This window comes from Megalobrama amblycephala, linkage group LG4 (assembly GCF_018812025.1).
Source record: "Megalobrama amblycephala isolate DHTTF-2021 linkage group LG4, ASM1881202v1, whole genome shotgun sequence".
Classification (NCBI taxonomy): domain Eukaryota; kingdom Metazoa; phylum Chordata; class Actinopteri; order Cypriniformes; family Xenocyprididae; genus Megalobrama; species Megalobrama amblycephala.
Window position 1 is genome coordinate 15,492,873 of NC_063047.1, and position 13,190 is coordinate 15,506,062.

General features: G+C 37.6%; 2 protein-coding genes across 6 annotated transcripts in view; one reads left to right on the forward strand and one right to left on the reverse strand.

Moving 5' to 3' along the window:
- The window catches only part of scai (suppressor of cancer cell invasion), a 46,135-nt gene extending 41,781 nt beyond the window's left edge, over positions 1 to 4,354 (forward strand). For all 4 annotated transcript variants that reach the window (XM_048187821.1, XM_048187819.1, XM_048187820.1 and 1 more), the window contains one exon: positions 1,451 to 4,354. In XM_048187821.1, the coding sequence (XP_048043778.1) occupies positions 1,451 to 1,597 (147 nt within the window). In that variant the 3' untranslated portion in view covers positions 1,598 to 4,354. The remainder of the gene's footprint in view (positions 1 to 1,450) is intronic.
- Positions 4,355 to 5,198: 844 nt separating this feature from the next.
- On the reverse strand, positions 5,199 to 11,076 carry arpc5lb (actin related protein 2/3 complex, subunit 5-like, b). 2 transcript variants are annotated; one of them, XM_048187881.1, is made up of 4 exons: positions 10,690 to 11,069; positions 6,312 to 6,384; positions 6,030 to 6,206; positions 5,199 to 5,820 (listed from the first exon to the last, which is right to left on the reverse strand). In XM_048187881.1, the coding sequence occupies exons 1-4, from the start codon at positions 10,827 to 10,829 to the stop codon at positions 5,758 to 5,760; spliced, it is 453 nt and encodes a 150-aa protein (XP_048043838.1). In that variant the 5' UTR covers positions 10,830 to 11,069; the 3' UTR covers positions 5,199 to 5,757. The 2 variants fall into 2 exon arrangements, with proteins under 2 accessions (XP_048043838.1, XP_048043837.1); XM_048187880.1 differs by having other exon boundaries at positions 6,030 to 6,384; positions 10,690 to 11,076.
- Positions 11,077 to 13,190: the final 2,114 nt, after the last annotated feature.

The window sequence follows — 13,190 nt, forward strand, 5'->3', positions numbered from 1 at the left end:
CTCGAGAGCATCGGCAGCCTCATGACATTCAAGACAAACAAGTGATATATATATCACTTTTTTCTTTTTGCTTTACTTAAACTTATTTTATTTCAGTTATTTGCCAAAGCAACACTCTTTGTATCCCACAATCCTGAAAATAATTAGGTGAGATATTCAGATTCTTAGACATACAAAGCTGCATTAAACGTATATAAAACATTTATATGACACTGAAAAATCATCATTTAAAATATACAATTTATGTATTGTTATTAACCTCCTGGTGGAACTTCACACTCCACAGTCTGAGAACTACTGACTGAAAACTGCAGCCACATTACCAAAAAAGATGGATGAACGAATTCAGGTCCTCTGAAAGTAGAATCAAATCAAGTCAATGTCACATCAAAGGGCCCGTTTACACCTGGTCACTTTATGTGTTTTCTCAGAACTATCTGATCGTGAAAAGATTTGGTGTAAGTGCCCTCCAAAACGCTTTCGAAGACGCATTTAAATTTGATCACTCAAACCATTTCAGAAGGTGGCTTGTAAAAGCATCTGGTTGTTGAAACCACATATGTAAATTTTACTCCTCCCAAAATGTAAAAAAAATAAAAATAAGTGTGTGTGACGAGCAGGGCGGGCGAGAGCCGTGAGGGAACGGCGCGAGTGATAATGAGCATCACCTGCGAGGCGCGCCGGCCTCGAGTCTCTCACGGAGGAGCTCCGGAGGCATAAAAGGAGGAGCGACGACCGTGAAGGACGAGAGAGGACCAGGCCTGGACTTTATTTTACGTTTTATTATGTTTGTGTGGCCGGCAGACGTCCGCGAGGGTCTGCCGGCATTACTTTCGTTTTGTTCTTTGTTTATTTTATATTAAAGTTTGGTTCAACGTTCGCCGGTTCCCGCCTCCTTCTTCCCACATCTACTAATCGTGTTACAGTGTGCCACTGTAACAGCAAGCCGACATGCAAACTGCCGCAAATGGAACTGAAAGTTTGTCGTAGACGCTCAACACGCAATCAGCTTCATTAAAACTAGTGACACTAAATGATTTTACCAGTGCTAATGCCGCTCTCTCTCCTATTGCAATCTTTGATCTTGAAATTAGGTGATGATAAATAAAATGCAGCTCATATCTGTTGCTTTCATTGGTGTGAACTCCATTAAATTTGCATATAGCGCAGGATTTGAAGATCCGTTTTGCGGAGACACATTTATGTGGCCAAGTGGAATCAGGCAAGTCAGTAAAAACGCATGAAGTGACCAGGTGTAAACAGGCCCAAACTTTTTAGAGCCAAACCCTTTCAGATAAGTGTCATTTTTTAATTGACAGGATATAACAACAAATAGAGATCACGTTTATAAGACTGCAGCAGTTTAACACAGTTTTTGAGCCAATGTTTTATTCAAGATGTTGTCACAAAGCAGTTGCATGAGGACGCTGTTTCTGTGCGTGTGTTACAGGAAGCGAGGAGTTTTCCAGAATCGTACCCCCCGCTGCCGAAACAGGAGATGGTGGAGAGCAGCCTTCTACAGAAACATGTGCTGGAGCTGGCGGCCATGTTGGATGTGCAAAACCTCTTCTCTGATGGCATGTTGGATAACTATTGACCACATGGTGGCACCATGCCAACTTCCAGACGCACGCACACACACACGCTCACGCACACACGCTCAAGTCCATACACACATACACAAACGTTGTAGGTAGTTTCTTCTGAATAAGCTGGTTGTTTAACCTAATCTCATTTAGATCTAGATAGTTTAATAACTATTCAAGAGAAAATATCTCATCTTTGTGGGCAGATATTTACAGTTTGTCAAGTTCACATGTATTTCTAGATTATAAGGAACTACACACGCCCAGATGCGAAAGCATTGCTCCCAACATACAGGAGAACACGGAGATTTACTACGTGCATGTACCGTATGAGTGTACGGGCGCAGGCACACGGGTGTTCGGACCTGTTGAGGGCAGCTATCGCCGTTTCTGAAGGTGATTAGAGAGCACAAGATAACAGAGAAGACTTAGAAAATTTTTTTAATGTCAATTGGTGTAATTCCAGGGAGATTCTTCCAAAAAGATGAGCCTAAGGCTTTGGCAAAATACATTTTGGAGAAAGAAGTTTCCTTCTCAACACTTTGCCTCTGCAACGTTTACACAACTTTGTTCCGTAGGGAGCGTGCAGCATGTTTGCATTTATTTGCTCTGTCTTGCCTTTCTTGTTTGTTTGCGTTCATTAAAACGTGTTCGTTTTTTCGTCTCGACACAAATTTCGTGGACTTTAGCCTGGCCTTTTGAAGGAGGTCCACCGCGCTGTGCCTCTTTTGGGTTATTGTGGTCATCAGCTAACCGGTTCTTAATTAATCGCTACGTTGACACCAGAATCTCCATTTTTATCGAGCGTTTCTTCAAAAGAGATTCTTTTTTAGCATGCCTCAGTAGTGTGGTAAGCCCATACTTGCATAGCTGATGTAATAACCTAATGTCTTATTCCATGTGTGCAGTGGACACCAATAGCCAACAAAGTTCTCTTTTATAGTGTCACAGAGATGTACAGGCGTACTCCTGTATATAAGTACAAATTTGTGTATATATCTATATATATATAAATATATGTATAGTTCTATAAGAAGTCAATGTGATGCAGAGAAGTGTGTCTGTCTGGGTTGTTCGTCGTGGCAGATCTGTGAAAAGATGACCCTCTGCATGTGACAGGGGCAGTGTTCTTTTGTCTAATATGTGAATGGACCATGCCACTGTCTCAACTGCGCACCCTCCAGCCACTTCACACAAGTGCAGTCAGCTGACATTCCAAGGATCATGGCATAAGAGTGTCCCTCCTTCACGACCCATCTGTCTCAAGGACAAGAGCACTGCGTCGGTCTAGTAAGAAGTGATGTGATCAGTGTTTCGTTCGTTCGGTTCATTACGTCACAATGTTGATATAATTACAATGATAATGGTTACAATAACAGCCTTGCACTTTACTTGCACTATTTAAGTTTGATTCTGATGTTATTTATTGTGCTGTTGGCAAGAGGCATGTCTGATCATTCTGTTATGTCACACTTTTGGCAAAAAGCTCATCCCTTTCTCCGTCTGTGATCTCTGTTATGAAACGGCACACATAACGATGATTTTTCAACGTTTACCAACTCTTCCCCCGAACAGCAGGTTTGATCATAGCCATTTGAGTAGGACCAAAAGATTCTTGCATGTGGAGAGCACAAGGTCCCATAAAATACCGTCATCTCTCTCCTTTATTCTAGTATATATTTTTGCATGTTTTCAAGTCATAGCTGCTTCCACTTGCTTTTTTTTTTTTTTTTTTGAATAATTCTCTTGTATAAACACAGAGAAGTTTGCTAACAAACAAATCACTGCCAAACAAAAACAAACTTCACATGGAATATCCACTGCCCAAATTACACAGATAACCGGGTTCTTGCAGGCACAAATTGTTTCATGGCCTAGCTTTTTTTATTATGCTGTTTTAGTTTGCCAAAAGGAGGAGGGCTGGATTGAGATGAAGAGGGAAACAGATGGTGGATGTCACCGTTTCCTCTCTGTCTATTTGTCTGACCTTGACTGGTGGACTGTTGAATGTTTTTGCCTGATTTTAATTTGTGTTAGTATGTGTGTATAATTATCTTAACTTCTCAGCATCCTATAAATTAGCCCTGTAAGTTCTCGCTCAGACTGTCCCGGGACAGTGCTGTATTCACGCCGCACCATTCACCTGAGAGCACAGGGGTGAATACAGACTTTAAGCACTTGTACGTGAGATGTACCACAACAGAATCCTACCAACTTAAAATTGAGGGGAAAATGCAATACCCTTTTTAAAGAATTTTATTTATGTGTTTTCTTACCAATTGCCCACATTGCTGTAGTAGATGCACGTTATTTAGCGAATCTGTTAAATGTTGATGCCCTCTGCACCATTTTAATGAAAGCTGTAAATGCATTAGTGGCCAGGATTGGAAGGAACAGAAAGAAAATCAACTGCATTTGTTTTCTATTGTCAACATGGGGCCAGATCTAAGGTGTAGTACGGGTGATTTCTACCAGTTCCTACTGTTGTGGGAGGGAACATTTTCAAAAAGTGATGTAATGGTCAGAATACTCTTTCTTTATAAGTTAAGGGGTTCTAGAGTTGCTAGTTGAACATACTTGCATTGTCCAATTGTCATGTGTTTTTAATCACTTAACTGTTTTGTCTTATCTGTTGCCAAATTATATTTGATGTTTGTTGTTCAATGCAGAAAAAAAAAAAAAACAGTGATGATACCAAAACATGCAAGCTTTTTGTTTTTAAGAATGCTATTTAAGAATATTAAAAAGTTTATGACTGTTTTGCTTAATTTTTGGTGTTCCTTTATATATTCTGTTAGTAAATGTGCACTAAAACAAGTGATTAAGAATAGAATAGAATCATGATATTTTAGATCAATATAATCTAAATTCTAGATTTTATACATGCATTCCATTCATTAGTGTTGGCCCATTTTGGATATTTAATTATGCTCATTTTGTCTGTTTTAAAATTAAATTATGTCTGCCATCATCTAACACTTACTTAACATCATTAAAACACTAAAAATGTAACACTTAAATGAGTTCATCAAATCTCAATTAATATTAACTCCAATATCAATTATAAATGTTGTGATGTCTAAATTCCCTTTTAGCATTTGAATGACTGATTTTAATTTTTATTTAGACAAGACCATTTATCAGTTATTGGTTGCAACGAAATGTGTTATCGGACAGAATTTTAATATCAGTGCATCCCTAAATAAGACCCCAAATATATACAAAATTCAGCCCATACACATGAAAAACATTTGACATTTATAGATGAATACAGCTCCTGGTCCTGGTGCCGCCCAGCAGTGAGATTACAGCACTCTGTTCCATGAATGATATCCCAGGAGCACTGGTCTTGGCATGATAGAAGTTATCAGTAGCACATCCTTCAGAATTCTTTGAGGACCTCTTTATCTTCTTTTCCTGATATGTATTATCTTAATTACCCTGCCCTTCCTGCTTCTGTAGGTCAACATCCTGATAGAGCAGTCCAACAGTTTAGACAAGTCTGTGGTACGGTGTATTACCATTTTATTATATGGCTGGTGAGGTAAATCATGACATGTTCATACTCTGCATAAATAACGTATTAAAATGAAATCAACACAGATGACAACATAAAGGAGATCCATTTACTTTATTGTAGCAGGCACTTTACAATGATCCCCACTCTACCCCTTTGGTGTACATCACTGGTTCCATTATTAAATCTCTGCACGAAAACAAAAAGGAGTATGGGACCAAAGATGTGAAATAAAATAAGAAAATAAAACATTGATTAAATCTAACTAATCAAATAACAACCTCATATGGACTGACTCACTTTTGCTGCTCACAGTCACCTGATCTGTATTCACCATGTTACTCATAGCATGTACACCGGGATTGTTTTGTCTTCCCCTCAAAAACCCATGTCGGACTGAAATCTTTTTGATGCCAGTATATCATAGAATAATTTATGATATATTGACATGAATGTTACTTCACTTTTACACAAGCATATTTTTTCAGTTTGAAACAAGTGCTTTGGTGTTTCTCTACCGTTTACAGTTCAGTTTTTTTCAAGGCAGTAACATTCAAAATGATGGCCTCTTGTTCTTTCCTTTAAGTAACAGGCAAACCTGCCTCACGTCCTCTGCGTCTCTTAGCGACATTGTTTCCAGGTCTGCTCAGGTAGTCATACAGTCTTCCTGGCTGTCATAACTCGAACAATAGAGCCTAGTCCTCCAATGGCAAATGCCTGTTATAAAAGACAGAAAAAAAAAAAAACATTAAAATAATGTTCTATTCATGTTATATATAGCCCTCTAAAAATGTGTATTACATATCTGAAGGTTTTTGTGCCTACATTGTGAACTACTGACTGAAATGTGACAACTCGAGTGAAAAAAAGTGAAATGAAAATACAGAATGCCCCTTTGCACCTCACTTTTGACAGTCTGGGTTTACCTTTTCATGCCACTGCAGCAATATGGCACTGCTATTTTCTACAGGCCTCTCAAAGCCTTTGTAGATATACTTCATGAGAAGATCGACTCCATTCTTGTCGAGAGATTTAACAGCAGGCTCTATATCGCTGCTCCTAAATGATGTCAGCACCCTCAATACCACAGTCTGAGCTCTTTCCTGAGAGAATGAAAGACAGAAAAGATGGCGTATTTCAAGCATTCGTGCAATCTGTGCTCTATATACTTCATTCTGAAAAGAAGTTTTTGTTAAAACGGTCTGTACCTTTATTGCTGGGTTCTTGCTGTTGATTGGAGGGTTCCTAAGAGCAATATGAAGGGCTGCCATCATGTCCCCTGTGCATTAGAGCTGGTTAAGGAAGACAATCAATAGTCTTAGCTCTTATCATACCTACAGTAAATTGAAAAGGAAGCTTTAAATTTTGCATAAGCTGACTAGGGGGAATTAGGTTTCTCGGATTAAGTTGTCACAAACATATACACACACGCTCAAGCTGAACCCTGAGCAATTACTCAAAACAAATGATTCTCTCAGACGGGACTAAACTCTCAGGAATGCGGATGATTGATTGTCTGGTACACCGCAGCTGCTTGCCAATATATTCTCCAACAACTGTGAATGACACACTGCATTAATATGGAGAGAGAAACAGCTATCCCTAGTTTAATTTCAGTCTCCGAATTAGACGAGACATTAATATCAACTTTTAATCTAACTATTCAAATTTTAGACGCTGTGACCTCAATGATAAAAATAGAGGGCCTCAAAACAGAAGCAAAACAGAAAACTCTTAAGTCTCAAGGCACTCGTCTTCAGCGCCCTTGTGTTCCAGAATATTTCTAACTTCTTGTCCCCAGATGTCCTTTTTCATGCTGTGCTGAGGACGTTCCACTTAAGTTTGGGATTACGTATCCAACAACGGATTTATTTTCTCATTTAAAGCACTGTAATAAAAGACTGTTCGATTTTAGTTGCAGTATAAAGATCACAATTCACTCTTAGCTATTCAGAAACAAAATAAAGACATTAATTAAAAAAAGACATAAAAGGAACTCAGCTGCCTTATTGCTTTTTCATGACAAACACCATGAAAGATTTTACAAAGTGGATATGTCCAAATGGTTTAAATTAAGTTGTCAGAGATACCCTCACATTTGCATTACTGCTTGGAGGCAAATGAACATGTCCCAAAATAACCAGTCTCAAGAGAATTCAAAAACTTCCAGTTAACTTTACACATAAAAAGTTTGGTGTCAGTAAGATTGCAGATTTTTGCAAGAAATGTATACGTTTATTCAGCAAGGATGCATTAAATTGATCAAAAGTGACAAAGACATTTATAAGATTTCTATTTCAAATAAATGTTCTTCTGGAATCCTAAAAAAAAAAAAAAAAAGTATCATGGTTTCCACAAAAATTAAGCAACACAACTGTTTTCAACATTGATAATAAAAGGAAATGTTTTTTTGAGCAACAAATCAGCAAATTAGAATGATTTCTGAAGGATCATGTGACACTGAAGAATGGAGTAATAATGCTGAAAATTCAGCTTTTCCAATTACATTTTGTAACATATAAAAATGGAAAACAGTTATTAAATTATAATGCTTCAAAATTTTGCTGTATACCTGTTTAAATAAATGCAGCCTTGGTGAGCACAAGATACTTCTTCCAATAGCATTAAAACAAATCTTACCAACCCTAGACTTTTGAAGTAGTGAAATAGTGCATAATAAAAAACAATTGTATATATATATATATATAAAATTATCAAATTTCCCTTTCAAGAGTGTGGTAAAAGCATGTACTGCCAAGGATTCCTTCAAAACACCATCAAACTCTACAGGGAGCATGTAAGGTTCCTGTGGGACCTCTTGTTTTTCAAAGTGCAGCTAAGCGCTCTATAATAACACCTTGCAGTTCAGCAAGATCAAGCTTTTTGCATTCTGCCCCACTGCACAGAAGAGCTGCTTAACAGACCATCACACTCAAAAGCTGCACATTTAGCCTGAGGGTCTCACATTAGAGGACCTTCACATGATACTCCACTGTCCATAGAGAAGGTTAATGAGTGCTTATTACAGGTTTGAGACTTTAAGTGAGAAACACTGGAACGGTGAATCTCCTAGTTGTGGCATGTAAGAGTAAACTCTGCATAAAATATTCGGTCTCACTGGTTTCAGCTGCTCTACCAAATCAACTCAAGATAACATCAGCAGGAACTTACAAAACCAGGTACCATGGTAGAGCAGAGAGGAAGAGGAAGCCCGATGCAAATCAGAGGTCTCTGGGCAGTGGCACAATGAGGGGAGAAGTCACGAGGTGACTGGCCTCAGATATGGAAGCCAAATTTCATTTCACATCCTGCCGGGCAAAATCTCAACCCTTAAAGGGTTAGTTCACCCAAAAATGAAAATTCTGTCATTTATTACTTACCCTCATGCCGTTCTACACCCGTAAGACCTTCGTTAATCTTTGGATCACAAATTAAGATATTTTAGTTGAAATCCGATGGCTCAGTGAGGCCTCCATAGGGAGCAATGACATTTCCTCTCTCAAGATCCATAAAGGTACTAAAAACATATTTAAATCAGTTCATGTGAGTACAGTGGTTCAATATTAATATTATAAAGCGATAAGAATATTTTTGGAGCGCCAAAAAGAACAAAATAACAACTTATTTAGTGATGGCCGATTTCAAAACACTGCTTCAGGAAGCATCGGAGCATGAATGAATCAGTGTATCGAATCTGCTGTTTGGAGTGCCAAAGTCACGTGATTTCAGCCGTGGGCAGTTTGACATGCGATCTGAATCATGATTCGATACACTGATTCATTTGTGCTCCGAATCTTCCTGAAGCAGTGTTTTGAAATCGGCCATCACTAAATTAGTCGTCGTTTTGTTTTTTTGGCGCACCACAAATATTCTCGTCGCTTTATAATATTAATATTGAACCACTGTACTCACATGAACTGATTTAAATATGTTTTTAGTACCTTTATGGATCTTGAGAGAGGAAGTGTCATTGCTCCCTATGGAGGCCTCACTGAGCCATTGGATTTCAACTAAAATATCTTAATTTGTGTTCCGAAGATTAACGAAGGTTTTACGGGTGTGGAACGGCATGAGGGTAAGTAATAAATGATAGAATTTTCATTTTTGGGTAAACTAACCCTTTAAGACAACTCAGAGAGGGTAATAGCAGCAGGATGAATGATCACATTAATGGCAACAACTTTTCATACAAAAACTAGAGGAGTTCATGTTTGGGCACACTTCACCTATGATGAGCAAAACTAGCACCATGGAGATCACAAACAAACAGAAAGATCACACAGACAATCACACCATTGTATACCTCAGCCTATACAGTATGAGGAAACGAGAATGGCAACATGACAATAGCGTGTGAATTCACAACCATCCTTAACAGGTTTATTATGGTGAGACAATACAGATGACTGTTTGCCTATTACCATGAGCGCAGTCTAACCTAATTGGAACACTGTGACAGAATGATGTATCTGAAATGTCAGACCGCTCTTGTTCTTAGCAGCTGAATAAATTATTATAAGAATACATTATATAATATAAAATAAAAGTTGATATTAAGTCACTTGAATTTCATTTTGAAAGCTACTTCAAATAAGGAGAAACATTTCACTGCTTCTAAAAAAAAATAAGCTGCCCATCAACTGTTGAATGCAAATGAATCATTTTTATCCTATTGGTTACATTTATAATGAAAGTATATTTTGAAATTTTAAGGGTCTAAAACAGTTTCTGATATATTTTATACAGAGTTCTCAACTGCAAATAAATGAAAGACTGTCTTCAATTTCATTTTTACATGGCTGTTGTAAACATTCACCTGACCTGCTGTTTACTTCCAGTTTAAAAGAGAATATCTGTGTTAAAGCTCCATAAAAGGCATTTAAAATGTCATAATACAAAGTGTGTAATATGATTGTCTCATAAAAAGGACACACAAATATGTCAGTGGTCACATTTATGACCTGTGGAAAAACAGTTGCATTTTGAATAAGTAACTTATTGATTTACATGATGAAATTTACTGTTACATCAAATGATCCCCCTCACAAATGACTATTCAAAAACGTTAAACTATTGTTTGCAGCTTTCTGTTGCGCCTTATTGAGCAACTGACCATTTCGCCCCTCATTTATAGTTGTAACAAGGCATAAAACATACTTTCACTAACTTTAAGTCTTTTTACACGAAATGAGTTTCATTAGGCTATCCAATTAGTAAAATACATATTCATTTCAGCATAAATTCGGTAATTATGCGCTCTATAAATTTTACCTAAACTATAATTATTCCAATACGCTAATTTTGTGCTTAAGAAACATTTCTTACTTTTATCAATGTTAAAAACAACTGTGCTGCGTGATATTTTTGTGGAAACCATGATACATTTTATATCAACTTATAAACAATAACAAACTGTCGCTGCATCTTAAATGAACACAAAAAAACACAATGTTAAAATCTTGTAAACAAAGCTGCACAACCATCACGTCACCATGCCCTACTGTACTGAGGCGCGCACGCTCATGTCACACGGGCTCACGTTCATGTCTCAATCCCCCAAAACATTGCGCTCACATTAAAGGATATTGCCTGATAAGGTTGTCGACTTCCACCGCATCGGGTCCTTGCTGGTCTGCAGCCTCATCGTGATCGTCCACGAATTTATTCTCGTCGAATTCATCAATGTCCACCTTTCTGAAGCGCGAAGAGAGCGTGTTCTTGGCCATCGGGGCCAGTGTCACTCACCAGCGGTCCCGTGTGCTGTAACAGCGTCTGTGCTCCAATGGGAGATTTCAGTCTCTGGTTGTAGTCGGCGTCAGAGACACCACATTGAAATACATCCAAAGATGGACGAGTAGATTAGTCAAAGTGGGCTGCGTTCAGTGTGTTATACCACCACACACCAGCACATGAGCTGTTTCAGTGTGTACCGATGCAGAGCCGCATATTTAATATGAAAGGTGTGATAGCAAAGCTTGAGTTCTACTGCCACCTGCTGAGTGGGAGTACGTGAAGGGATTCTACAGTTAAAGGAACAGTTCACCCCAAATAAAAAATTCTGTCAATATTTACTCAGGAGAATATTAGGGACATTAGGGTCACTGTTCACTTTCTTTGTGGTTTTTTTTCACAGCCAAAGTCATCATTCACTTTCTTTGCGTATTTGTTCCACGCGATGAAAGTGAATCCTTTTAAGTAACCTTTTTATGTAAATAGCTACATTTCACCTTCTCCACAGTGCAGCATAGGTTTTTTTTCGACTTAAATTTAGTTTTAAATGAACTAATTTAAACCCAAATTATTCCCAGCTAGGTGAGCACATGTATTTTACTCATGTAAAATACAACCCGGAATAAAAGTTGGAATGCAAGCAATGTGCATTAAAGGATTAGTTCACTTTCAAATTAAAATTTCCTTATAATTTACTCACCCCCATGTCATCCAAGATGTTCTTGTCTTTCTTTCTTCAGTCGAAAAGAATTTAAGGTTTTTGATGAAAACATTCCAGGATTTTTCTCCATATAGTGGACTTCAATGGCTTCCAAACGGTTGAAGGTCAAAATTAGTTTCATTGCAGATTCAAAGGGCTTTAAACAATACCAGACGAGGAATAAGAGTCTTATCTAGAGAAACCATCACGCATTTTATTTTAACCATAAATGCTCATCTAGCTCTCTTCTTTTCTCTATGTAGACACTGCTAAATGTATTACTGCCCTCAACAGGTCAAAGTTTGAACTAAATTGGCATATACAATATGCTAGTTCAATAGTATATAACAATTAGTTCAAACTTTGACCTGTGGAGGGCAGTAATACACTTAGCAGCGTCTACACTGCTGGAATTCAAATAGAGAAGAAGAAGAGAGCTAGTTCAAGATGAGCATTTATGGTTAAAACCTATATAATTTTTAATTTCTTTTAGAAAATGAGCAATGGTTTCACTAGATAAGACTCTTATTCCTCGTCTGGTATTGTTTAAAGCCCTTTGAAGCTGCAATGAAACTAATTTTGACCTTCAACCGTTTGGAGGCCATTGAAGTCCACTATAAGGAGAATAATCCTGGAATGTTTTCCTCAAAAACCTTGATTTCTTTTCAACCGAAGAAAGAAAGACATGAACATCTTCGATGACATGGGGGTGAGTAAATTATCAGGAAATTTTAATTTGAAAGTGAACTAATCCTTTAAAATGTTTTTAAAACGTTATGTGTGTTATGTAAAAGTATGTGTTTAAAGGGTTAGTTCACCCAAAAATGAAAATAATGTCATTAATTACTCACCCGTATGCCGTTCCACACCCGTAAGACCTTCAATCATATTCAGAATGCAAATTAAGATATTTTTGTTGAAATCCAATGGCTCAGTGTGGCCTGCATAGACAGCAATGACATTTCCTCTCTCAAGATCCATAAAGGTACTAAAAACATATTTAAATCAGTTCATGTGAGTACAGTGGTTCAATATTAATATTATAAAGTGACGAGAATATTTTTTGTGCACCAAAAAAAACTAAATAAGGACTTATATAGTTATATAGTGAAACTGCTTCATGAAGCTTCGGAGCGTTATGAATCTTTTGTGTCGAATCAGCGGTTCAGAGCGCCAAAGTCACATGATTTCAGCAGTTTGGCGGTTTGACACACGATCCGAATCATGATTCGACACAAAAGATTCATAACGCTCCGAAGCTTCATGAAGCAGTGTTTTGAAATCGGACATCACTAAATAAGTCGTTATTTTGTTTTTTTGGTGCACCAAAAATATTCTCGTCACTTTATAATATTAATATCGAGCCACTGTACTCACATGAACTGTTTTAAATATGTTTTTAGTACATTAATGGATCTTGAGAGAGGAAGTATCATTGCTCCCTATGGAGGCTTCACTGAGTCATCGGATTTCAACAAAAATATCTTAATTTGTGTTCTGAAGATTAACGGTCTTATGGGTGTGAAACGGCATGAGGGTGAGTAATAAATTACATTATTTTCATTCTTGGGTGAACTAACCCTTTAATTGTTGGTCACGTTTATAACCGGTGGAAAGTACACTGGCAAAATTGTTCAACTGACCAGTAATATAATAA

What these genes read in the sequence shown, in the direction of transcription:
- arpc5lb (XM_048187880.1), bottom strand. Translation starts at nt 10,829, where the DNA reads ATGGCCAAGAACACGCTCTCTTCGCGCTTCAGAAAGGTGGACATTGAT. An exon ending in GTCGACAACCTTATCAGGCA is followed by an intron (nt 6,385 to 10,689) that starts ATATCCTTTAAT and finishes GCTCTAATGCAC; the next exon opens with AGGGGACATGATGGCAGCCC. An exon ending in TGCTGCAGTGGCATGAAAAG is followed by an intron (nt 5,821 to 6,029) that starts GTAAACCCAGAC and finishes CTTTTATAACAG; the next exon opens with GCATTTGCCATTGGAGGACT.